The sequence below is a fragment of the Opisthocomus hoazin genome, chromosome W (assembly GCF_030867145.1).
Source record: "Opisthocomus hoazin isolate bOpiHoa1 chromosome W, bOpiHoa1.hap1, whole genome shotgun sequence".
Lineage (NCBI taxonomy): Eukaryota > Metazoa > Chordata > Aves > Opisthocomiformes > Opisthocomidae > Opisthocomus > Opisthocomus hoazin.
In genome coordinates this window covers 41,066,962-41,094,495 of record NC_134453.1, presented here as the reverse complement: position 1 = coordinate 41,094,495, position 27,534 = coordinate 41,066,962, and the positions used below count along the sequence as shown (strand labels likewise).

Here is a 27,534-nt window from a genome sequence, read left to right as displayed (position 1 = left end):
TGGGAGCTGGCTGGGGTGCAGTAATCTCTTTCTCTTTCGTGAGTTCGAATCCTCTCTTAGCTGGGAGTTTGAACTTTTCCGGGAGTTCAGTCTTTTTCGGGAGTTTCGCAAAATTTGCGAAATCTACAATTTCTGGGTTCCATGATCGCTGCTCGAGGACTGGCTGCAAATAAGTCATCGGGTGGTGGGAAAAATTGTATTGTGTATAGCTTGTTTTGCATATTCACTATTATCATGATTGCTTTAATTATTATTAGTAGTATTATTATTAGTATTTCCCTTTTTTTCCTATTAAACTGTCTTTATCTCAACCTACGAGTTTTACCTTTTGTCCATTTCTCCTGTCCACCCCACTGGGGGAGGAAGGGAAGGGGTGAGCAAGTGGCTGTCAGGTCCTAGTTGCCGGCTGCTGGGTTAAACCACGACTATGTATATTATTTATTTTGAGTCTCATGAAACATGCCAGCAAGGAGAAGCTTCTAGGGATGCTGCAGAGACAATTCTGAAACCACCTATTTATACACAAATGTAAAATAAATAGCAGGATACTTTACTATACAGAGAACTAAAAAGCCATGAACAAATGTGGTGCTACAACTTTGCAATATAATAATTAAATTTAATCTGAAGTACTACATTCAGATTTGGGGTTTTGTTTTTTTTTATAGGATAGTCCCATTGCTCTGCACAGGGCTAAAAATTGGAGGATTTCAAAATAAGAACAAAGCTGAGAAGAACATAGGTATCTTCTCACACAGATATTCAAACTTATGGACTATAGGTTAAAGTGGAAAGAAGAAATAATGCACTAACAAGGTATTTACAGAGCAAATGAAGACATTTAAAGTGGTATTTCATTTAGAACAAAACAAAACAAAACAAAAACTCGGATATAAAAGACAAGGATTACAATTAGAGACAACCTACAGCAGGAAAAGAGGCAAAGTACGGTTGAGAAAATAAAAAAATATGAATCTGTTTGGTCTAGTAGCCTAATCAGTCAATTTTTTACATTCTTCTAAAACTAATATGCAAATAGGTGACACTGTGCAAACTTTTATCCCAATAATTCACTACATAATTTGAAACTCCAATTACTTCTAGCTCTGAAAAATTTCAATTTGGAAAATAATTTTACTAAAAAGAATTACAGTTTAAGTGCACAGAAGAGAATCTTACTCAGTGCTGGAAATGTCAATCTAAAATGTGCTACTAAGATATCATATGAATATCCTTGAAACTTAAAAAGACTAAGTCAGAAGTTGCAAGGCACCTATTGCACTAAGAATACATTGACTCAAAAAATGTATCAAGGAAACTCTTGTAATACTTAAGCTGTGGATTTCTGCATCTGTTTCACATTTCAGTATTAACCCTTTAAAGACTATTTAAATTCAGATGCCTAACCTACCACCTTGTTAAGCTAAGACAAAAAAAAGAATTAATTTACAAAACACAAACATGAATTCTTACCCTATATAACTTAATATATTACTAGCCTAAATATGAGGGGTTAATCTTCAGTTTGACATGTTGTGTCCACACTACCTCTTCATTAGAAGTTCACAGGTATATCGATTTTGGTAAGTTTTATTATGTGAAATACATTTTACCCAGTCAATTATTTCAAGACTAGTGTGAACACTGCTTAATTCTAGGAGAGAGACAAAGACAAAAAGAAAAGAAACCACACAAAGTAACAGTAGATGCCAGGACTATGCATCCAAACCCCCTCCTTTGTAAACCATGGCAGGTGTGACACTGAGCTTTAGAAAACCTTGGTCAAAAATCCTTCCGATGCCTTGGCAGCAACCCCTGACAGAAATCAAGTCCCTCTGCTAGAAGGCTTTGGACCAGCACTGTTAGCTAAGGATAAAAAGACACACATGCACACATATATGCGTTTATAAGTATGTCCACTTGCTGAAGGAAAGATTCCACAGCAGAGGTTAGAACACTTTGAATATATTAGATTCGGTAAACCGTCAAACGCACAATACTGTAAGGAACAGTAGTTATGCGGTTAACAATTTTATTTCACACTAATTTTTTTTTAGCCTTTTATCATGTAATGGGATTATTACACATTAAACATGATTCTACTCCACGTGCAAGTCTCAGTCTCATCTCTACTAAAACTGGTTCTTCTGGTAAAGCCTTCCTTGTCACCTGAACTAGCTCCCCAAGCAGGCTAAAAAAAAAAATAATGAAAACTTTAAACCATTGTAAGACACAGAGCATGAGAAGCCGTAGTAAGAACAACCACAAACACACACTATTACTCTGCAGCAAATAAGCAGCAGTCTTCATAATAAGGCCTTCTTTGCTGCAATAATTTGCAATTCAGTCTTCTATTTGCTCTGTTTTCAAAATTGAACTTTTCTGCACATCCATTTTATACTGCTCAGTGTCTTGAAGAGAAATCTAACTAGATTTTGCTTGCCTAGAAGCAGTACTGCATTCAGCAGTGAATAAGCTCACAATGATCATTTTAACTAGTGCGGGTCAGACAAAAATACAGATTTGTTTCCATTAGGTGGCATAAATTAAGGGACTGATCGTAGTAATTTGAAATTTATTTTTTAGTCTACACCATAGAATTTTAGGCCAGAAAATTGAAATTGAGTATTGTGGCAGGAATCAATATTGCACTTTTGCACAGTACATTAAGAAATAAACATGGTGTTTAAGGTTAACTTCATTTAATGGTTAACATAATTTAATAAAAAATATTTTAAGTTAAAGTATTCTTTATGAACTTAAATAATATGTGAAGTCTGATTTAGCACAGACAAACCAAGAGTCATTTACACTTAGACTGTCAAAAAACAAGTAGAATTGGTTGGGTGTGACAGTACACGTACAAAGCCTTTATGGCTAGGAATAATATGCATAGCTTAAAAATCATGCACAAAGCACTCTTAAAGACTCTTCAGAAGTCATCCAAACTACAGAATGCATGTTGAAATTTTTCTTTCTGATTACGTAGGACGATTTTGTTAACACAGTTTGCTTACAATGCACTTAGTCATAGCTACAGACCATTTACTAATGCAAAATAAAAACCTCAAGTAGAGGACATGTAATGATGAAATGAAATAAAAAAGCCTCCGTGGCTTATATAAATACATATATACACAAGCACATATATACATACACACAATTTTTTCAACCTGCATATGAGAAGTGTTAAGATAGCCTCAAGATTTCCTATCTGTAGGTTCACTGTCAAACACCAGAACCTTGTTTTTGCCATGATCTCTTTCAACTATGAAAATACAGGATTAAAAGGAAACAAAAGTTAATTTTATCTGACCCATAAACAAAAAGAACCAATATACTGCAGACATTAATCATGCTTGTTGGCTTAAAAGCTTTTGGAGCTTTGAAAGTGTTACAGAACAGATCCTAAAGCAACACTGCTGGCACCAGAGAAACTGTGAACTTAAGAAATGTAATTTGATTTACAAGCTCCACCTTCTGCTTCAGCTCAACGACAAAGCCATTTCTTATTGTACTAGTCTGGGTTTGCCAGTTCGATAAAAGATTTATTGTAATACCAGGAGCCAAAATATACTCAAAAAGCACTGCAGATCAAAAATCAACCTCAGAGAGCTGGAAAAAAATTGCATAATCTTTTATAGTTAGAAGCACTGTTACCATCAAAAGTATTATAAAAGTGCATTTTAAGTGGTGCTGCTATTTGGAATGTCTAAGTGATGGTAATACTGATCCAGTTTAAACCCCCAAACCTGTGATTTTTATAAAACCATACAATCTTTCTCTTAGGGCAAGACTGCTCTAGAAAGCCAGTAGAAAGCCAGTTTATAGCCACCTGCTATAAAATACTTAGTTTTTCCACATAATTTTATAAGGGCGGGGGGGGGTGGGGGGAAGTCAAGTTTATACCTTTTCCAGAAAGCTGAGGTTGGACATAAAGTTAGAATTTTTAACAATTAAATAAACGCATCATATAAGCATTTATTTTAACCAACTGTTCTCTACCGAGACTGGTTGTTGAAAAACAAGGTTTCAATCAAATGCATTAGTTGTGCCAGCATGTTGCCTTCTAGGACCTTAATGCCATCTTAAGCAGAATAGATAAACATATAAAAACAGGTGAGAAAGAAGTAACATCTTTAACAACTTCCCAACCTCCATCCCTCATGTTCTCCTCCCGAATGACTGGAGATGTCAGTGTGACAGTAACTTGCATTTTGGGTTCCACACATGAATTTAAAATTATTGCTGCTTCTGGGACTGCACACTTGATATCATATTTCTCAGGACTTATTACCTAAATATCGAGAAACAGAAATTTCTGTTAGCATGTGACCAAGAAAAGTATGGGGAAGAAAATAGATTTCAACATAATAGACAGAAATGCAATATAATTATATGAAGCAGATACCTCTGTACTCAAAAAAACAACAGCATACACAATTAAGAGAGAGAGATATATATGGACTTGCATACTGTTTCCAAATCATTAATGAAAATACACAGCAGTCATCAAGCATGCAAAAGAAAAAAACTACACATAAAGGAAATTCATATACTAAGTATATTACATAACAAGAATTTTGACAGAGTTTGAGATAAAGAAAAGCCTTGGTGCCACTTAAAATGCCAGTTGGATATGTTTCTCATTGGAACATAGGAGCCTTTAAAAAGCACAAATATGCAGTGGTTCTTCAAGCTAGCAGTTACAGGATGGGTACCACTAGGCACATTCTATACTTGCTGTCACAACATCCTCTGATGAGAGCAAAGGACAAGATAAAACTGGGGGGGGGGGGAAGGAAGAGTAACAAGGTGGTTATTCAGAATTGCTTCTTGCAACTAGATTTAATAATTCTAAATATCCCCAAAAGGAAGCTGTAGGCACCTCTATCACCTTCTTCCACAAACTAGAGGGACAAGTGACTTCTCCACAAAGCCGGACCAAGATATGCAGCTTCTAAATTTTCTTCTGTTATTTCAAACAAGAGCAAACCCAAGATTATTTTCTAATTAATCTGATCCTGCTAATGTTTCTACCATGCCACTGATTCTGCTGAGCATTTTACCAGACTGCACTGAAATACTAATGCTGTGACAAGCATTCTATAATGATGGCAGACAGGCTTTGTTCAGTAGAGAGCACTGGAGCTAAAGACTTTATTCTGTACTTTTATTTCTTGTAGAAATATAGCAAATGGTTTATATGAATTCTGCTGAATGGTCTAAGACTGCATGCATTTTTTTTTTAAAGTGCCAAATTAAAAAAAAACAAACACACAAGACAGTTAAGTAATTGTGGGGACTACAAAGCGCTGACACTTACGAATTGGAAACAAGACATAAGTACAAACAGACTGGCATTAATGGAGAACTTTGATCTTAAGGCAGTGCAAGCTTCCTGTAACATTGCACAAATTACCTCTATCGCTGCTGGTAACTGGATAATAGTCTTTCTTCTGCTCATTTCTATTTCCCAGTTAAATAAAATCTATTAAATGATGCATAAACACCTAGACACTTGTATGGACACAATATACAGAAAGCAAAACACGCAGCATAGTCCCTGAATTCAGACAGAAACACTTCGAAAATGAAAAGAAACTGAACCTGAGCTATGAAATGCAGCACAGTTAGCTCCGCAGACATTTGACTTGAGGACAGGTTTTTACAGTATCTTTACAAAAACTCAAATCCAAAAATATACATTCTACTTACTGCAAGTTGTTTGGGAAGACTTTCAGCAATACAACTGAGTAACATCTTTGAAGGCTTCTCAGCACATAACAAAACAAGATTGACGTTTCGGTCTCCACGGAGTAGCAAACCTTTAGCCAAAACGCCTACCCGTAAAACTCCTTTCAAAGCTCTGTGAATTATAGTCAAAAGTTGCATTTAAAATAATATAAAAACCATAAAACTTATCCTGAAGATAGAAAAGTGAAATAAAATAGGAGTATTCCATATATTCTTGAGGTCATAGTGACATATGCTGTATCAAAACCCAAAGAGAACAGAATCCCTGGAAGCACTGATAGCACTGTAAGGAAAAACAAAATGACTTCAGAAACAAGTGACAAAATTCTTAAAAAATAAGGAACAAAAATACCTGTCTTTACCACCATCTTTTCTGTCATCTCCCTCTTTGCTCTTGCTTTTTTCATGGTCAGTCATATTGTCAGAAACAAGTTTCAAAGCACGCTCAGTAATAGAAACAATTTTTTGGACTGCTTGAAGTTCCTCCTCTGTTGGATATATAGCTGCATGTTTGGTCATCACATAGCGGTCATCAGAGGAGTCAGGGCGGCGTAGAGGCTAAACAGATGAAAAAGCACATTTCTGAAATTTGTGTACACTTCCAAGTTTAGAGATGATATGTGACCAAAAACCAAACATGTGGCTAAACAACAGAATATTCAAACCTCAAATCACTGAAATGTAACAAAACATGAATTGAAGTGTCCTTAACAACTTACGCTGGTCACAATCAATCATGTCTGAAAAAAAAAGAAATGTATCAAAAATAAAGAAATTATGAAATCCCAGGATCAAAAGTACCTCCCCAACATAAATATCTACTGTCTTTCTGTTAACTGGAAAATACTTGCATACTGCTGCAAAATAAAGTATCCATGATTGCTTTCATAGAAGCACAGAAGAATTCAAATAGGAAGGGACCTCAGGAGGTCCTCTAGTCCAACCTCCTGTGCAAACCATGGTCAGCTATAAGACCATATCATGTTGCTCAGGGCTTTATCCAGTCGGTTCTTGAAAACTGCCAAAGATGGAAGCTGCACAACGTCTGTGTGAAGAAAAAAAAAAATTCCTGTATTCAGTCTGAATCTCTTTTGTCTCAGCTTAAGCTGGTTGTATCTCACCCACTCACGACTGTAAACAGACTGGATCCATTGTCTTTATAATGCACAGATATTAGAAGGCTATTATGTCCCACTGAAGCTATCTCTTTTCCAGGCTAAACAAGCCCAGATCCCTCAAGTCTCACCTCACAGGGCATGCGCTCCAGACCCCAACCATCCCGATCGCCCCACACTGAACCTGCTATGGTTTATCAGAATCTTTCTTGTATTGCACTGAAAAGCACAAAACTGAATGCAGTATTTCAGTTTGGGTCTAATGAAAGCTGATCACTTCCCTTTATCTACTGATTATGCTCCTGTTAATACCACCTAGGATGCTGTTGGCCTTCCTTGCTGCCAGGGCACACAGTTGGCTCATAGAATCATAGAATAGAATCACAGAATCATTAAGGTTTGAAAAGACCTCTAAGATCATCAAGTCCAACCATCAACCCAACACCACCATGCCTACTATACCATGTCCTGAAGTGCCATACCCACATGTTTTTTAAACACCTCCAGGGATGGGGACACCACTTCCCTGGGCAGCCTGTTCCAATGCCTGACCACTCTTTCAGTAAAGACATTTTTCCTAATACCCAATCTAAACCTCCTCTGATGCAACTTGAGGCCATTCCCTCTCATCCTATCACTAGTTACTTGGGAGAAGAGACCAACACCTGCCTCACTACAGCCTCCTTTCAGGTAGTTGTAGAGAGCAATAAGGTCCCCCCCTCAGCCTCCTGTTCTCCAGACTAAACAGCCCCAGCTCCCTCAGCCACTCCTTGCAAGACTTGTTCTCTAGACACCAGCCTCATTGCCCTTCTCTGGACACACTCCAGCAACTCAATGTCTTTCTTGTAGTGAGGGGCCCAAAACCCAACACAGTATTCAAGGTGCAGCCTCACCAGTGCCGAGTACAGGGGCATGATCACCTCCCTACTCCTGCTGGCCACACTATTCCTGATACAAGCCAGGATGTCGTTGGCCTTCTTGGCCACCTGGGCACACTGCTGGCTCATGTTCAGCCAGCTGTCGACCAACACCCCAAGGACCTTCTCCGCCAGGCAGCTCTCCAGCCACTCCTCCCCAAGCCTGTAGCATTGTATGGGGTTGTTGTGACCCAAGTGCAGGACCCAGCATTTGGCCTTGTTGAAGCTCATACAGTTGGCCTCAGCCCATTGATCCAGCCTGTCCAGATCCCTCTGTAGGGCCTTCCTACCCTCAAGCAGATCGACACTCCCACCCAACTTGGTGTCATCTGCATACTTACTGAGGGAGTACTCAGTCCCCTCATCCAGATCATTGATAAAGATGTTAAACAAGACCGGACTCAAAACTGAGCCCTGGGGGACACCACTCGTGACTGGCCGCCAGCTGGATTTAACTCCATTCACTACCACTGTCTGGGCTCAGTTATTCAGCCAGTTCTTTATCCAGTGAAGAGTACACCCATCCAAACCATGGGCAGCTAGTTTCTCCAGGAGGATGCTGTGGGGAACAGTGTCAAAGGCCTTACTAAACTCCAGGTAGAGAATATCCACAGCCTTTCCCTCATCTACTAGGCAGGTCACCTGGTCATAGAAGGAGATCAGGTTGGTCAAGCAGGACCTGCCTTTCATGAACCCATGCTGGCTGGGCCTGATCCCCTGCTTGTCCTTCACATGCCTAGTGAGTGCACTCAGGATGAATCGCTCCATAATCTTCCCTGGCATCAAGGTAATGTTCAGCTTGCTATCTGCCAAGAACCCCAGGTCCCTTTCAGCAGGGCCGCTAACTCAGCCTGTCACTCCCCAGCCCCTCAGTGCAAGGGTTTATACCTTTCCAAATGCAGCATTAGGCATTTATCCTTAGAGAATTCTATAAAGTTCCTGTTGGTCCATTCCTCCAGTTTGCCTAGGTCCTGCTGGATAGCAGCCCTGCCCTCAGAGATATCAACTGTTCTCCCCACCCTGAACTCATTCAGTTTTGTCAGCTGCGAACCTGATGAGTGTGCACTCGCTCTATCACCTTTCAGATCATTGATAAGGTGCTAATGATAATAATCCCAGGATAAATCCATATGGTACAGCACTTGTTACTGACCTCCAGGTAGAGTACGACCCACCACTAAACATTATCCTCTGGGGCTGATGATCCAACCACTTTTTATCCACACATTTGTCCACAACAGACAAATAAAGTATAATGCAATTAAATAAAAAGTAGTACACAAATCCAGAGTGACTTGTATTACAGAAGAAACAATATTTGTCTTCAAGGCATCCTTTTGTCATATAAGTGGACTTAGTTTGGAAGACAGGTCCATCTACACAGTTTCATTAGTATATAATTTTTTCTTCACTTTTCCAAATCCTTTATTAAGAAACACTGGATACAACTGAAGTAGCACCGAATAATCTATAGTTCTTAACTGTGCCTCCTGGCAAGTATGATTTCTTTCCCCCCTGCAAGTTAAGAAACTCACAGCTGGTCCTTGGGGCTGAGGAGGCATTCCTGGTCTAACTCCCAGCAGGCCTAGAGGTCCCGGAGGGCCATGAGGATATCCTCCATCTGGTATTCTGCGACGGTCATCCCAGTGATGCTGCTCTTCCTCCATTCTCCTCCAGTACATGTCCTCTTCATATCGCCTGAAGTGCATCAATCAAAGTGTTCTCTTTACATAGTAGTTAATACTTTGAATTATTCTAAATAAATTATTAGATGTCCTCACTAACTCATTTTTAGTAGTCATGAGCAAATACCAGTGAACTCCAGAGGGTAATTAAAATGAATGGTTATTTTGAAAGTGGGCCTGAATTCATAGCAAGTAATTCTAGTAAGTCTACATTCCTCAGAGGGACTGAACACTAACAAACAAAAACAAATAAAAAACCCAGAGGGATAATGACAATTTAATTTAAAACAAGACAGTACAGAGTTCCCAAAACAAGTATTCAAAATAAGTAACTACAGGAGTAGAGTTAATTTTAGGTAATATGACTGCAGCTTTGTCTCATTCATTGATAAAATAGAATGCATTACCTCATTTCCATCCTCCAGCGTTCTTCCTCTTCCCGCCTTCTCCAGTATTCTTCTTTCTGCATCTGTTTCCTCATCTTTTCTTCTTGAATTTTTCTTGCTCGAATACTGGGCTTTACTTCTACTTGCAAGTCTGGGTTTACTTTTTTCTAGTTCAGAAAAATAATTAATGAAACGTTGGTTTGCCTCTTGTCATCTCAAGGTTATGGAGTTCTTCTGACACGTTTAACACACACTACTGGTCTATGATACAATCAAGGGGAGTAAAATGCAGTTTTAGGACTGCACTGAATGAATAGTTGAAGAAGAAAAATATGTGTCTAGTATTTTAAATGAAAGAAATAACAATGTATTACAAATAGCATGAATTCCCTCTTCCACTATATGAGAACAAATCATTTAAAAATTAAAATGTTACATGAAATACTAAGTAATTTGCTGTTCATTTTGTAGCAGGATGACTACTCTATAGCCTGAAAAAAACAATTTCATCTTAACTACAGTATGCTTCCTGATGCCCTGTTCCTGAAGGATCCCTCATACAGGGGCACAATCATGAGTTACTGAATACATTTTTCTGGCCATTTTTTCTCTTCTTTCATCCCTTTCACGATTATAGAATCATAGAATCATAGAAAGTTTTGGGTTGTAAGGGACCCCTAGAGGTCATCTAGTCCAACCCCCCCGCAGCGAGCAGGGACACCGCTAACTAGATCAGGTTGCTCAGAGCCCTGTCCAACCTGGTCTTGAATGTTTCCAGGGATGGGGCCTCCACTACCTCTCTGGGCAACCTGTTCCAGTGTTTCACCACCCTCATTGTAAAGAATTTCTTCCTTATATCCAGCCTAAACCTACCCTGTTTTAGTTTAAAACCATGACCCCTCGTCCTGTCACTGTTGTCTCTACTAAAAAGATTGTCCCCATCTTTCCTATAGACTCCCCTTAAGTACTGAAAGGCTGCAATCAGGTCTCCCCACAGCCTTCTCTTCTCCAGGCTGAACAAGCCCAGCTCTCTCAGCCTGTCCTCACAGGAGAGGTGCTCCAGCCCTCGGATCATTTTTGTAGCCCTCCTTTGGACCCGCTCCAACAGGTCCATGTCCTTCTTGTGCTGAGGGCTCCAGAGCTGAACGCAGGACTCCAGGTGAGGTCTCACCAGAGCAGAGTAGAGGGGCAGAATCACCTCTCATTGCCAGCTCATGTCCAGCCTTTCGTCTATCAGTACCCCCAAGTCCCTCTCGGCAGGGCTACTCTCGATCCTTTCATCCCCCAGCCTGTACTGATAGCGGGGATTACCCCGACCCAGGTGTAGGACCTTGCACTTGGCCTTGTTGAACCTCATGAGGTTCACACAGGCCCACCCCTCCAGCCTGTCCAGGTCCCTCTGGATGGCATCCCGTCCTTCTGGTGTCTCGACCGTACCACTCAGCTTGGTGTCATCTGCAAACTTGCTGAGGGTACACTCGATGTCGCTGTCCATGTCATTGATAAATATATTGAACAGCACCGGTCCCAGTACGGACTCCTGAGGGACTCCACTCGCCACTGGTCTCCATCTGGACATTGAGCCGTTGACCACTACCCTTTGGCTGCGACCACCCAACCAATTCCTTATCCACCGAACTGTCCACCCATCAAATCCTTGGCTCTCCAATTTAGAGAGAAGGATGTTGTGGGGGACCGTGTCAAAGGCTTTACAAAAATCCAGACAGATGACGTCCATAGGTTTTCCCTTGTCCACCCTTGTTGTTACACCATCATAGAAAGCCACTAGGTTGGTGAGGCAGGACTTGCCCTTGGTGAAGCCATGCTGGCTGTCTCGAATCACCTCCCTGGCCTCCATGTGCCTTAGCATATCTTCTAGGAGGATCTGTTCCCTGATCTTCCCAGGCACAGAGGTGAGGCTGACAGGTTGGTAGTTCCCAGGGTCTTCCTTTCTACCCTTTTTGAAAAGGGGCACAATGTTTCCCTTTTTCCAGTCACTGGGAACTTCCCCTGACTGCCATGACTTTTCAAATATCATGGAGAGTGGCTTGGCAACTACGTCAGCCAGTTCCCTCAGGACTCTGGGATGCATCTCATCAGGTCCCATGGACTTCTGTATACAGACCCACTGTATCTCCTATGACCACAGTAGATTCTTCCTATATAATCTTATAATAATAAAAACGGACACCATAGGTGTGTCTCCACTCGTGACTAAAAAGTCTGCAACACTTGTTTCTCAAATGTCTCCACAAAGGGTTTATGTGGTTTAACCTGCCAAAAACATTAAGCACCACTATTTTACAGTATTTGAAATTCGTGGTAAACAACATAAAGCACCTACTGTTGCTTGCATACGTTGTACAATATTTTAATGTTGCAAACGTTGCCTGAAAGCAATGTTAAAAATGTTTAAAAAAAACCCAAAACATCCAAACCAAAATGCAGTTTCACAGTTTGCATTACTATTTTAAAGACTATACTCCCTAAGAAATATATTTCTATAGCTTTTTTTATATGCTGTTTATTCAGAGCACCTACTTTTGACTGGTCTTTAAATGTAAGAACATGTAATCAGTCAGCTGACATCTGGTGGATTTTCAGATAGAAGTATTAGCATTTCTACTAACCTTATACTGAAGTCTGTGCCGCCTCCCTTTTAAGTGCATCTCCTTGGCATTAGGATCATTAAAACTGCATTCACAAAGTTTACAGTGAAAGCGGATCACCTTTCCTTCATCATTTCTTACCTGGAAAATAAAGTTATAACACATTTGGCTTTTTTCTTTTTTTTTCAGATAATTAACACAGCTTTAAACTCGAGCCTGAACAGAGTTGAATAATTACAAACCTGCAAATGATGAAAAATTTACATCAGACTTCATCCACTTATCTCACGCCACTCACATGAAGAACGCCCCACTGAGCTCAAAAGAAACATGCACAATACAAAAATGTAAACGTATGCTCAAGCCTTTGCAGGTTCGATGGCTTGTCACTCTTATCTTTAAAGAGGACCCAGGGAATTACAGGCCAGTCAGCCTCACCTTGATCCCTGGGAAGGTGATGGAGCGGCTAATCCTGAAAACCATTTCCTTGCACATTAAGGACAAGAAAATCATCATCAGTAGCCAGCACGGCTTCACCAAGGGGAAGTTGTGCTTGATCAACTTGGTAAACTTCTGCGATGAAATCACCAGCCTGGTAGATGAGGGGAGAGCAGTTGATATTGTCTACCTGGACTTTAGTAAGGCCTTTGACACAGTCTCACCATAATATCCTCATAGACAAGCTGTTGATGTATGGGCTGGATAAGCATACAGTGAGGTGGATTGAAAGCTGGCTGAATGGCAAGGCCCAGAGGGTGGTGATCAGTAGAATGAAACCTAGTTGGAGGCTAGTAACTAGCAGTGTACCCCAGGGGTCAATACTGGGTCCGGTCCTGTTTAACATCTTCATTAATGATCTGGATGATGGGGCAGAGTGTACCCTCAGCAAGTTTGCTGATGACACAAAACTGGGAGCAGTGGCCGAGTTGCACTGCCATCCAGAGAGAGAGAGATCTCAACAGGCTGGAGAAATGGGCTGACAGGAACTTCATGAAGTTCAACAGGGGGAAGTGCAAAGTCCTGCACCTGGGGAGGAACAACCCCATGCACCAATATATGCTGGTGGTCACCCAGCTGGAAAGCAGCTTGGCAGAAAAGGACCTGGGGGGTCCTGGTGAACACCAAGTTGAACTTGAGCCAACAATGTGCCCTTGCAGCAAAGAAGGCGAGTGGCATCCTGGGCTGCATTAAACACAGTATTGCCAGCAGGTCGAGGGAGCTGATCCTTCTTCTCGAAGCCAGCACTGGTGAGGCCACACCTGGAGTCCTGTGTCCAGTTCTGGGCTCCCCAGTACAAGAGAGTCATAGAATCAAAGGTTGGAAAAGACCTCTAAGATCATCAAGTCCAACCGTCAATCCACAACCACTATGCCTAATAAGCCATATCCCAAAGTGCCACATCTACACATTTTTTAAACACCTCAGGGGATGGGGACACCACCACCTCCCTGGACAGCCTATTCCAAGGCCTGACCACTCTTTCAGTAAAGACATTTTTCCTAATATCCAATCTAAACCTCCCCTGATGCAACTTGAGGCCATTCCCTCTCATCCTATCGCTAGTTACTTGGGAGACCAACACCTGCCTCACTACAGCCTCCTTTCAGGTAGTTGTAGAGAGCAATAAGGTCCCCCCCTCAGCCTCCTCTTCTCCAGACTAAACAGCCCCAGTTCCCTTAGCTGCTCCTCGCAAGACTTGTTCTCTAGACCCCTCACCAGCCTCGTTGCTCTGCTCTGGACACACTCCAGCAACTCAATGTCTTTCTTGTAGTGAGGGGCCCAGAACCGAACATAGTACTCGAGGTGCGGCCTCACCAGTGCCGAGTACAGGGGCACGATCACCTCCCTACTCCTGCTGGCCACGCTATTCCTGATACAAGCCAGGCTGCCGTTGGACATACTGGAGAGCCCAATAAAGAGCCACAAAGATGATGAAGGGGCTGGAGCCTCTCTCCTATGAGGAAAGGCTGAGAGAGCTGGGACTGTTTAGCCTAGAGATGAGAAGGCTCAGATGGCATATTATTAATCTATATAAATACCTGAAGGGTGGGTGCAAAGAGGACAGAGCCAGGCTCTTTTCAGTAGTGCCCAGTGACGGGACCAGAGGCAATGGGCACAAAGTGAAACACAGGAGGTTCCTTCTGAACATCAGGAAATGCATTTTCTTTCTTCTTTTTTTTTTTTTTTTTTTTTTTTTACCTATGAGGGTGACTGAGCACTGGCACAGGTTGCCCAGGGAACTTGTGGAGTCTCCCTCCTTGGAGACATTCAAAAGCTGTCTGGACGTGGTTCTGGGCAACTGGCTCTAGGTGGCTCTGTTTGAGCAGGACTGGACCCCCAGATGACCTCCAGAGGTCCCTTCCAATCTCAACCATTCTGTGATTGTTTCATGTTGAATAAATTTTCACTAAAATAACTAAAATAGTTAAAAAATAATCCACGTTTTCATATCAATACCTCCTCCACATAGTCATGGCCCACTGGCTGGACATCACTTTGCAAGGCAGCAAGAGTCGTAGGAGTCACCGGTTCAGTTGCTGTGTCTGGTTTTACTTCCTGTGTTTGTACTGTAGCAGCAGTTGTTGTTTTAACACTTTCAGCTAATTTCATTTCTTCCAGTTTACTTCCTGTTGTCTGAAGTTTATTACCACCTACAAATCAAAAAAATTAAATCATTAACTTTCATAAAATGAGAATATGATTACACATGATGTGCAAACTGAAAACTTTATTTGCAAATATCAATGGTCTGGCCAAAGCATTATCAGTCTTTTAAAATGCGTTAAAACATAAACAATTTTTAAATCCAATTAAAGTTTTTTTAACAAGTTTAACAAAATGTTATTTAAACAGTTTTTTATTTTAGCAAGAAAAACTTTTGCTTTATATAGTTACAATTTTCATCATTCATTTTCATGCTTTTTCAAAAGGGATAGAACTGAAAGGGAACAACTCAGCAAATACGTTTTAATCATTTTATTTTGTCATCAGATTATTATGTTTTGTAAATGGATCCAAAAAAGCACTTCAAAACCTTATAAGGTTTGTACTGACAAAGGTAGTATATTCTCAGTATTGCAACTGCATAGGTCTTTCCTTCAAGAGCAGGATAGCTTATTGTTGAACAACTGCTTCCTGTCTCTGTCTGTCATGCTTATTTCAAAAGTTTCCACTGTTAGATTTCCAGTGTTACAAGGATATTTCAGTTATCCAGTTAACATCTGCCAAAATTATGCCCAAGCAAGCACGCCTCTGCAGGTTGCCTTAACAGCCAGGCTCTAAAGTGAAATTAGGACCATCTGGACTACAAACTGCAATACTCCAACAACTACTACATAAGAAACCAAAGGTGGGAGGCTTCTTAGGAAGGTGGGAGAAGCCTCCAAGAGACAGCAGGACAGAAAGCACCATAAATTGTGAAGCAATAATTTTATATACATTCTTATTTTCACCTATGGGTAATTCTCTTAAACACAACAGAATTACTCATGCATAAAGTTAACTAAATACATTTGTATTTGTTGCACTAAGATCTTAAAAAAAATATAGAATAGGTTAGGTTTCAAAATAAAGACTGACTTCTGTACTTGCCAACAAAGTTTATTTTCGGTGTAGATATTTTCTTTACAGCTATGTTAGCAGCAGTTGAAGATGTTTTGTTGTTGGACGCTGTGTTAAGTGGTGCATTTGCCGTGGGAGTAAGAATTTTCACTGCAGAGGATGCAACAGAGGAGTTCACTGTACTGCTGCTAGTTGCTATATTTGAAACAGAGGCAGTTGGTTTGGAAGCAGATGTGGATGTTGAGGAAGTAGCTTGGGTAACCACATTTGGTTCAGTTGAAGGAATGGGTTTGCCAAGTTTTGTGTGCAACTTTACCACCTGTAAGAATAAAAAGAAATTCATAATATGATCTCCCTGGGATAACTATAAAAAATGAACTTGTTATAGCTTTAACAGAAACACTAAAAAAAATAAATAAATCAATATAGCTAAAAAGTTACTGCCTCTTTACAAAAAGTGATCGGGGGGGGGAGGACATGTAAAAGTTCTTGTCATCTGTAACAAGGAAATAGTTAATAGTTATCTCAGATTTCTTATTTCTATTAGAAATTCAGACATTTACTCCAAAAGCTGTGTAGATGAGAACGGAAAGCCAGTAAACTCACAAGCCAGTAAAACTCAAGGAAACATTTTGCTCATGACTGTTATGTTGCCTGGTTGCTTTTTATTCACCCTCCAAAACTTGTAGTACATTGAACTATTTTGGTTTCAAATAATATTTGTAAATAAGAGTTATTTAATTCAGATTCAACAACACTGTCTCTTTTAATCACTACATTTTAAGACTATTTATATTGAAAGACTTTCCAGGTTACCTTGCAAAACTGAAGATATTTCTTAGACAAAGGTTTTCTTTAAAAAAAAAAAAAAATTGCTTTTTTTTTTTTTGCTGAAAAAGCAATGCATGTAGTCCGTAAGAACAAAACATGCAAAATGAAAACTAAAGACTGGGTTTGAAAGTAGCAGCAAATAAAAACACAAATCTGCTAGACGTGCCTTTAATACAAACACATGTACACAATCATGCTATGCACAGAACTGTATACATATACTTCTTAGTTTTTTGTTCTTATTTTTTCAAGCATGTTCCCCATCAGAGTACAGACATATTAATGTCACATAATACTATAAATTTAAGTTCAAGCAACTCTTCAAAATTACTTTTTTCCAATAGAACGCACAAGATTCTTCAGTGTACCAAAGAAATAGCATCCTTTGAGATTTTTTTTACACTGATGACAACCTAAATTAGCATTATTTAGCAACTGTCTATGAGGAAGAGAAATTGACATCCAAATATATAAGGATAATATATACCATAATTCCATATACCTATGGAATTACTGGGCACAACTCAAAAATTTAGTGGCTCAACTTATTAATGAAAGAAAGAACACTAGGCAAGTCTACCTAAATTATAAATTTTGTTCTTGTACTAACAAAAAATAATATTGGGAAAACTGTTTTAAATTTGCTATGAGATTTATTCATTTTAATAGGAATTATGTTACTGATACCACTTTGTACAGTGTTCTGAGATACAAAGAGCTATAAAAGTTGAATATTAATACTGTATCAATTACTGACATTAATCTTTCCAGAGTTATGAAGAAAATCTGTAATATCTAAACACACATTCTGCACTGCCATTCCATTTACTATTGTATGGCCAAATTTAAAACACAGGTCACAGGGGTTCACAGTGCAGCCTGCAGTCTTTATTCCACAATGCCCACCTAACTGCACCCAGACAGTAGGGAAAGCATGCTTACCAAAACTCTGCCAAACATACTCATTATAAAGTCTACTACGGGACATTGTTCCTTGCTCCCATGTACCTATTTTCTTTGCAAGAAATACCAGAAAGTGATGCATAATAGTCTCATCCCTTGGCACTGACTCAGCTTACAGTGTTTCAAGCACAAGACAAATAAGAACGTCAAGAAAAGTCTTGAAAAGAGTTAGGGGGCACATGCATGTCCTCACTGATGCTTTTCCCCATCTTACTCTACACCTTCTTCCTATGATTTACATACTTTCCTCAATACATCCTCTTCTTATTGATGCCATAGCAATATTTTTCCCCCTTTCTTCCAACAAGGCCCTTCTAATAGTGAGCTTCAAGATAATTTTGAAACAAAAAGCAGAACTAAACGTCTTTAAACAAAATTATTCAAATTATATTGTTTCTGCTTATTTTCTCTAAGATGAGAAAAAGTGATGGGAAAAAATATATGACTGACTTGTATAATAAGGACAAGAGAAAGTTCTTACTTTCTGATGCTTGGCTCCACGGATATGGGCAGCATAAGCATCTGCTCCTGTACAAGACACATCACAAAGCTCACAGCGCAACTGATTCTGAGTTCCACGAGCAGAAGTGCTGCTGTTATTGGTGTTCTGGGAAGCTTTTAATGCTGCTTCTTTCTTTTTGTGTTTCTGGCCTTCTAAGTGTTCTTTATAAGTCTATTTAAATAAACAATACACACACAATAAGCTGTCTTTGTACTGCTCGTTCATCATTCATGTGAATACACATAATATAGAACATAGCATAAAACACATGCTTTGTATGAGAAATACTTCCTACACTGAACATTTCTTCCATATGACATGCTCCAAGGCATAAACAGGCCATTTCTAAGATGAAGAAATTTTCTTCACCACCAGGATTCCACTTTTAGGTAACACAATATGGTCTTTTCTCCTCTACCTTCTCACTTCCTCAATCAAATACTGGTCAATAGATATTACCATTGAAAGCTTAATAAGATCAGAAAACTGCATCTCAGTTGCAATTTCCTGCATTATATTGAATTATTCTTGATTTTGAATTTTCCACAAACTGCAAGACTACAATTATTAAATGTATCCAGAGAACTAAAAAAAACCAAAATTCAAAACAAGGTAGCACATAAATAAAGCTGTGCTGAAAATGAAATGCAGAAGTTGCTATTTGTTCCTATACCAACACTGTACCAACATTGGCAATCTATAGAGCAGACAAGGTGGGAAATAATGACAAATTTACCTAAAGAGTAAGAACTATTTTGCCAAACACACACACAAACACTCTGCATGAACTGATATCTACTTTTTATGCACTTGTACCCACTCTGAAACTAAACTGCGATGCTGGAACACAATGAAGAATAAATTTTCAGGCTTACCATTGACAAAGTTTTGAAAAAAGTATTTTCTAAGAAGTTTGCTATGCTAAAAAAGCAAATCAAATTCAAAGTTTAGAATACTTCTGGAGTCCAAAGCACAGTTGAAGCTTCTCTGTACAAGCTAAGGGAATGCATCTTTTTGTCTTCTCATAGGACTTCTTTCTATAACAGCACACATTTTCATTTAATTATTCCTTTAGTAAAAGTATAGAATCAGGTCTTTAAAAAATTAACAAATATTCTTAAAGGGGTCATTTTTTTAGCTGAAAAAGTTATGACTAAAGCATATAGCAGAATATTACATAATACAGGTACCTGTGGTCCAGCACAGCTGATCTTACAAACATCACAGTAGTGGATCTGGGGTGGTTTGGGAGGTTGCTTTGGTTTCAGTTGCTTATTTTGGAATGGTGCCTTTTTAGTAAAGGTGGTCCCTGTCCAAGCAGCTGTTGCAGCAGCAGCAGCAGCTGCTGCCACTGCCTGTTTCTGTTGCTGCTGCTGCTGCTGGTAATAGGATGATGCAGCTGAATACACTGCAGCTTCATAGCCAGAATAAGAGGTACCTCAAAGATCAAAATAAAATAAATGTTACATCACTTAACATCACGTATCAATTACATAATACACTAATTCCAAGCATGTTTCATAACAGAGTTGGGGGGAGGAGGGCAGAGCAGGATATAAACGATTTATTGAGATCTTGTTAGGCAGTCTGAATTTTTCTTGATGTTTCACAGTACAAATATATAGCATATCACTTTTATCAGGAACATATTTGATTTTAGACAAATCTTTGCAGACACGCAGTTATGTTAGATATATCAAAGCATCCCTGAAGAATATGTGAAATTTCCTGGTACATCTGGTAAGACCGAGTATGATGTCACAAGAATTTTTTATCAAAGGCCACTTGAAGTAAGCAGTCTTCCAGAATCAGGTTTATTGTTGAAGTTCCAAAATGAAAATGAGGACAGATATTGGGGGGGGAGGGGGAGATGAAAGACAAAATGAGAATGGCTAGTGCTATTACATTCTATTTCACTGATTTAAATTGTTTTAGTGCAGAGAAGCTCCTTGCCTGCTAAAACCTCTGCAGCACACCCTGTCTACAAACTCCTTGATTTCTAGTATCAAAGTTGAATAAATCAAGCAAACTGGGCTTTCATACCTTTGAGCCAGTTTTCCCATAAACTTTCTACATCTACTGGCTTAACTATGTTAATCCTCTGATCAGGCTCTGTTTCAAAGAAGTCTTAAAATCCCTTTTTAAACAGAAAACAAAACAAAAAGTTCAAGGTAGCTATAATATGCCAGTTGATTACCATCTGGCCATAAAGTTAATATCTTTTAATCTTTAACTAATTTTTGGATTTCTAACATTTACAGGAAAGTCTTTTTTTAGCACCCATTCTCCTCTCACTTTGGGTCAAGACAACCCAAACTTACAGGATTTATTTGATGACAGCATGCTCCCAATTTCCCTGGGTTATATTTGTGTGAATGGTGGATGTGTTTCCTTTTTCTATCCCTCACCTTTACTCTCCAAACCTTACAGTAAGTCACAAAACGCTGTGCATGTAGCAATGCCAATGCTTTATATATTCTCACATGTAACAAAATAGGCACATACAAACATCAAACCTCTTTTAAAGATACATCAAAATATTTTGCCATTATTATGATTTAACTAGTTGATACTTCTCAGTAAACTACGATGTAATTGAACACAAACTGCTAAAATTCTGAGTATTTAAATCCTCTCCTGTAACAACTGCAAAGATCTCAGCAACATAATATGCAAACTTCTTACCAGAGTAAGTAACCGCTGTTGTACTGTACGTTGCACTTTGAGTATAGGATGGAACAACAGTAGCTGCAGCTGCTACTGGCTGCACAGTAGAGGATACTGGATATATAGAAAACGTAGTTGTTGCTGGACTTGGGGTTGCAGGTTTTATAGCTGTTACTTGTCGTGTTTGCTGGGCTTGGGTATACTGAGCTGCCCCTTGGCTATATCCTGATTTTGGAGCTAATAAGGACAGAAAATAGAAGTGTACAAACATTGATATGTTTTAGTTGAATGAAATGCAAACCATATTAAGTGATACTTAATGATATGCTGAGGAATAAACACATAACAAGTGTTTTTTGTTTGGTTGTTCTTTGCTTCTTTTTTTTTTCCCCAGTAATGGTTATGCATTGCCTACCATATCACACAACTGTTTTATCGTGTCACAGCTCACACTAGTAAGCCCCAGATTTATTTATGTATTTTTAACTGTGCTGCCATATTTTTAAACAACCTTGGCGTTCAATGGTTTTACTAGAGTACAGTAAATCAAAGTACATCTAAACTTTCTTATTATTCCTAATTATAGTAAAAAAGTAAATAGAATTTATGCTTTGTAGTAGTCATAGAATCATAGAATGGTTTGGGTTGGAATGGACCTTAAAGATCATCTAGTTCCAACCCTCCTGCCATGAGCAGGGACATCTTCCACTAGAACAGGTTGCTCAGAGCTCCATCCAACCTGGCCCACTTCCAGGAAGGGGGCATCCACAGCTTCTCTGGGCAACCTGTTCCAGTGTTTCATCACCCTCATGGTGAAGAATTTCTTCCTAATATCTAATCTAAATCTGCCCTCTTTTAGTTTAAAGCCATTCTCCCTTGTCCTATCACTACACACCCTTGTGAAAAGTCCCTCTCCATCCTTCCTGTAGGCCCCCTTCAGGTACTGGAAGGCTGCTATAAGGTCTCCCCACAGCCTTCTCTTCTCCAGGCTGAACAGCCCGAACTCCCTCAGCCTGTCCTCATAGGAGAGGTACTCCAGCCCTTGGATCATCTTCATGGACCTCCTCTGGACCCGCTCCAACACATCCATGTCCTTCTTGTGCTGGGGGCTCCAGAGCTGGACGCAGGACTCCAGGTGGGGTCTCACGAGAGCGGAGTAAAGGGGCAGAATCACCTCCCTCGACCTGCTGGACATGCTTCTCTTGATGCAGCCCAGGATACGGTTGGCTTTCTGGGCTGCAAGCACACATTGCCGGCTCATATTGAGCTTCTCATCCACCAGTACCCCCAAGTCCAATAATTAAAGAACTACATACATTAAGTAACTAAAGAATTAAAAAAAAAAAGTCTTTCTAACCAAGTTATTATCTGAACCCACCATTGACTTTTTGAACCTACTTCAGCAAAAAAGTTTGCCTAGAAGTACGTTTTGAGTGTGTTTAATAACAACCAAACCTCATGGATAGTTACTTATGGCAATGTCACAATAATGCTCAAGTTCTAGATGCAGCAAATTTTTCTACACATTGACAAGGATTACATGTCAAAACTAAAAATATTAAAAAAACAAATATAAAAACTAAAATAAATATATTTGGGCAACAAATAGGAGGAGCAGGAAGCCATTGTGCAGAAGGACAGCTATGACTTGGTTGCCTTCACAGAAATATGGTGGGATGACTCTCATGACTGGAGTGCTGCGATGGATGGCTATAAGCTCTTCAGAAGGGATAGGCGAGGAAAGAGAGGTGGTGGGGTGCCTCTGTATGTTAAGGACTGCTTCGATTGTATAGAGCTCAACAATTGTGAGAACAAGGTCAAATGCTTATGGGTAAAGATGAGGGGGAAAGCCAACAAGGCAGACATCCTGCTGGGAGTCTGTTATAGACCACCCAATCAGGATGAAGAGGTAGGTGAAGCATTCTACAAGGGGCTGGCAGAAGTCTCACAATCACTAGCCCTTGTTCTCGTGGGGGACTTTAACTTACCGGACATCTGCTGGAAATACAACACAGCAGAGAGGAAACAGTCTAGGAGGTTCCTGGAGTGTGTGGAAGATAACTTCCTGATGCAGCTGGTAAGTGAGCCTACCAGGGGGTGGTGCCTCACTTGACCTGCTGTTTACTAACAGAGAAGGACTGGTGGGAGATATGGTGGTCGGAGGCCATCTTGGGCTTAGCGACCATGAAATGATAGAGTTCTCGGTTCGAGGTGAAGTTAAGAGGGGAGTCAGCAAAACCACCACCATGGACTTCCGGAGGGCAGGCTTTGGCCTGTTCAGGATGCTGGTTGAGAGGGTCCCCTGGGAGAGAGTAGTGAAGGGCAAAGGGATCCAGGCAGGCTGGACATTCTTCAAGGAGAAAGTCTTAAAGGCACAGGAGCAGGCTGTCCCCATGTGCCGCAAGACAAACTGGCGGGGAAGACGACCGGCCTGGCTGAACAAGGAGCTCTCGCTGGGACTCAGGAAAAAAAGGAGGGTCTACCACCTATGGAAAAAAGGGCAGGCGACTCAAGAGGAGTACAGGGGTCTCGTTAGGTCGTGCAGAGAGGAAATTAGAAAGGCAAAAGCCCAACTAGAACTCAGACTGGCCACTGTTGTAAGGGACAACAAAAAATGCTTTTACAAATACATCAACCACAAAAAGAGGGCCAAGGAGAGTCTCCATCCCTTATTGGATGCAGGGGGGGGAACATTGTCAACAAGGATGAGGAAAAGGCTGAGGTACTTAATGCCTTCTTTGCCTCAGTCTTTAATAGTCAGACTGGTTATTCCCAGGGTAGTCAGCCCCCAGTGCTGGAAGACAGGGAAGGAGAGCAGAACAAACCTCCCATAATCCAGGAGGAAGCAGTTAACAACCTGCTATGCCACCTGGACACTCACAAGTCTATGGGGCCGGATGGGATCCACCCGAGAGTGCTGAAGGAACTGGCGGAGGAGCTGGCCAAGCCACTCTCCACCATCTATCAGCAGTCCTGGCTGACACGGGAGGTCCCAGATGACTGGAGAATCCCCAATGTCACACCCATCTACAAGAAGGCCAGAAGGAGTATCCTGGGAACTACAGGCGTGTCAGCCTGACCTCGATGCAAGGGAAGATTATGGAGTGGTTCATCCTGAGTGCACTCACTAGGCATGTGAAGGACAAGCAGGGGATCAGGCCCAGCCAGCATGGGTTCATGAAAGGCAGGTCCTGCTTGACCAACCTGATCTCCTTCTATGACCAGGTGACCTGCCTAGTGGATGACGGAAAGGCTGTGGATATTGTCTACCTGGACTTCAGTAGGGACTTTGACACTGTTCCCCACAGCATCCTCCTGGAGAAACTAGCTGCCCATGGTTTGGATGGGTGTGCTCTTCACTGGATAAAGAACTGGCTGAATAACTGAGCCCAGACAGTGGTAGTGAATGGAGTTAAATCCAGCTGGCGGCCAGTCACGAGTGGTGTCCCCCAGGGCTCAGTTTTGAGTCCGGTCTTCTTTAACATCTTTATCAACGATCTGGATGAAGGCACTGAGTACTCCCTCAGTAAGTATGCAGATGACACCAAGCTGGGTGGGAGTGTCGATCTGCTTGAGGGTAGGAAGGCTCTGCAGAGGGATCTGGACAGGCTGGATCAATGGGTTGAGGCCAGTTGTATGAGCTTCAAGGCCAAATGCTGGGTCCTGCACTTGGGTCACAACAACCCCATGCAATGCTACAGGCTTGGGGAGGAGTGGCTGGAGAGCTGCCTGGTGGAGAAGGTCCTTGGGGTGTTGTTAGTCGACAGCTGGCTGAACATGAGCCAGCAGTGTGCCCAGGTGGCCAAGAAGGCCAACGACATCCTGGCTTGTATCAGGAATAGTGTGGCCAGCAGGAGTAGGGAGGTGATCGTGCCCCTGTACTCAGCACTGGTGAGGCCGCACCTCGAGTACTATGTTCGATTTTGGTCCACTCACTACAAGAAGGATATTGAGTTGCTGGAGTGTGTCCAAAGCACAGCAACGAGGCTGGTGAGGGGTCTAGAGAACAAGTCTTGCGAGGAGTGGCTGAGGGAGCTGGGGCTGTTTAGTCTGGAGAAGAGGAGGCTGAGGGGGGGACCTTATTGCTCTCTACAACTACCTGAAAGGAGGCTGTAGTGAGGCAGGTGTTGGTCTCTTCTCCCAAGTAACTAGTGATAGGATGAGAGGGAATGGCCTCAAGTTGCATCAGAGGAGGTTTAGATTGGATATTAGGAAAAATGTCTTTACTGAAAGAGTGGTCAGGCATTGGAACAGGCTGCCCAGGGACGTGGTGTCCCCATCCCTGGAGGTGTTAAAAAAACGGGTAGATATGGCACTTCAGGACATGGTATAGTAGGCATGGTGGTGTTGTGTTGGTGGTTGGACTTGATGATCTTAGAGGTCTTTTCCAACCTTAATGATTCTATGATAAAAAAAATTTGGATAATGTAAAATATTCAAAGAGAATTTTTTGAGGTATTGCAGTCGTACACAGACTGTGTATAATAACAGGAGTTTGAATCATGCCACCCACCTGTCTGGTAGTACGATTCAGCTACTGAAGGTTGAGGCTGGGCAGCAGCAGCCACAGCCGCAGGAGTTGCTGTTGGTTGTTGATAGTATTGTTTGCTGTCATAAGCTACAGCTGGGGCGGTAGATCGAACATAAGAATAGGAATCCTAAAAATTCAAAATAGAAAAACCAGCAAATTTCTCCTTAAGTACATATCTGCAGTAATAAAAATTCATTAGCAGAGTCAAAGAATTTTCTTCTATTCTACTAAAGTAGATTTTAAAAAATATTTACAGATACTGTTATATACTAATATATGCATTAATTAAATTTATGTTTATAGATTCTTCAGGCCTGAAGACAACCCTGATAGTCTTTTTCAGACTTAATATAGGAATTAACCTCATGCTATTAAATCACTTTCCCTTCCAAATTACTTTTGTTACTAAAAAGCAACTATTCTCACTAGTTTTTCATGACTGTACCAGATTACATTCCTGTAAAATATAAAGGAAAAAAATCACCACAAATCTCCACAAAACACAATGAATTCTCAAGTTTATAAACATGACCCTTCATTGGCTTTAAAAATCCCACCATAAACAATACTTTTCTTGGCTATATTTTTTAGAGTATGAAAGTGATACTTTTAAAGCCTTCTTTACTTTTTGGTTGTGGAGGGTTGACCCGGGCTGGATGCCAGGTGCCCACCGAAGTCGCTCTATCACTCCCCCTCCTCAACTGGACAACGAAGAAAAAATACTATAAAAGGCTCATGGGTCAAGATAAGGACAGGGAGAGATCATTCAACAATTACTGCCACAGACAAAACAGACTCAACACGGGGAAACTAGTTTAATTTATCACCAATCAAATCAGAGTAGGATAACGAGAAATAAAAACAAATCTTAAAAAAACCTTCCCATCACCCCTCCCCTTCTTCCCAGGCTCAACTTCAATCACGATTTCTCTACCTCCTCTCCCCGACTGGCACAGTGGGATGGGGAATGGGGGTTGTGGTCAGTTCATCACATGTTTTCTCTGCCACTCCTTCCTCCTCAGGGGGAAGACTCCTCACACTTTCCCTGTTCCAGTGTGAGGTCCCGCTCATGGGAGACAGTCCTCCACGAACTTCTTCAACATGAGTCCTTCCCACAGGCTGCAGTTCTTCACTAACTGCTCCAGCGTGGGTCCTTCCCATAGAGTGCAGTCCTTCAGGAACAGGCTGCTCCAGCGTGGGTCCCCCATGGGCTCACAAGTCCTGCCAGCAAATCTGTTCCAGTGTGGGCTCCTCTCTCCATGGGTCCAACGGTCCTGCCAGGAGCCTGTTCCAGCACAGGCTCTCCACAGGGTCACAGCCTCCTTCAGGCACATCCACCTGCTCTGGCATAGGGTCCTCCACGGGCAGCAGGTGGAGATCTGCTCCACCGTGGGCCTCCATGGGCTGCAGGACAGCCTGCCTCACCATGGTCTTCGCCATGGGCTGCAGAGGAATCTCTGCTCTGGCACCTGAAGCACCTCCTCCCCCTCCTTCTTCCCTGACCTTGGTGTCTGCAGAGTTCTTTCTCTCACATAGTCTCACTCTTCTCCCCCCCTGCAGTTTTCCCCCCCCCTCCTTAAATATGTTATCACAGAGGCGCTACCACCGTTGCTGATTGGCTCCGCCTTGGCCAGCAGTGGGTCTGTCTTGGAGCCAGCTGGCGTTGGCTCTATCGAACATGGGGGAAGCTTCTGGCAGCTTCTCACAGAAGCCACCCCTGTAGCCCCCCTGCTACCAAAATCATGTCATGCAAACCCAGTACACTGGTGTATCAACTGTTCCATTTGGGAACCATATCTAGTTTATAAGGGCAAGGCAAGTAGCCCATTTGAAACCTCCAGAACTCAGGAGATGGTTAGCAAGCTTAGAAGGGGAGGGCTTGGAAGACACTATATACATGTACATATATTCTCCCATCCTTACCATATTTATGGTAAAATGTAGAGAGTTGATCAACTGAGGGGTAGCAAGGCATGAACTACAGTAGCTGAAATGTACTAATGTATACAA

At 41.2% G+C, this 27,534-nt stretch overlaps 1 protein-coding gene across 3 annotated transcripts in view; it reads right to left on the bottom strand.

Annotated features, from left to right (window-relative positions):
- LOC142365573 (zinc finger RNA-binding protein-like) overlaps nucleotides 1-27,534 on the bottom strand; it is a 60,169-nt gene that overhangs the window by 10,805 nt on the left and 21,830 nt on the right. For 2 of the 3 annotated variants that reach the window (XM_075446455.1, XM_075446457.1), the window contains exons 4-15: nucleotides 25,507-25,651; nucleotides 21,012-21,230; nucleotides 19,517-19,764; nucleotides 18,306-18,497; nucleotides 16,049-16,349; nucleotides 14,927-15,120; nucleotides 12,491-12,610; nucleotides 9,882-10,027; nucleotides 9,325-9,487; nucleotides 6,110-6,315; nucleotides 5,719-5,869; nucleotides 4,156-4,297 (exon numbers count right to left, since the gene is read on the bottom strand). In XM_075446455.1, coding sequence (XP_075302570.1) covers nucleotides 4,156-4,297; nucleotides 5,719-5,869; nucleotides 6,110-6,315; nucleotides 9,325-9,487; nucleotides 9,882-10,027; nucleotides 12,491-12,610; nucleotides 14,927-15,120; nucleotides 16,049-16,349; nucleotides 18,306-18,497; nucleotides 19,517-19,764; nucleotides 21,012-21,230; nucleotides 25,507-25,651 — 2,227 coding nt within the window. The remainder of the gene's footprint in view (nucleotides 1-4,155; nucleotides 4,298-5,718; nucleotides 5,870-6,109; nucleotides 6,316-9,324; nucleotides 9,488-9,881; nucleotides 10,028-12,490; nucleotides 12,611-14,926; nucleotides 15,121-16,048; nucleotides 16,350-18,305; nucleotides 18,498-19,516; nucleotides 19,765-21,011; nucleotides 21,231-25,506; nucleotides 25,652-27,534) is intronic. The other variant, XM_075446456.1, reaches the window with a different exon arrangement.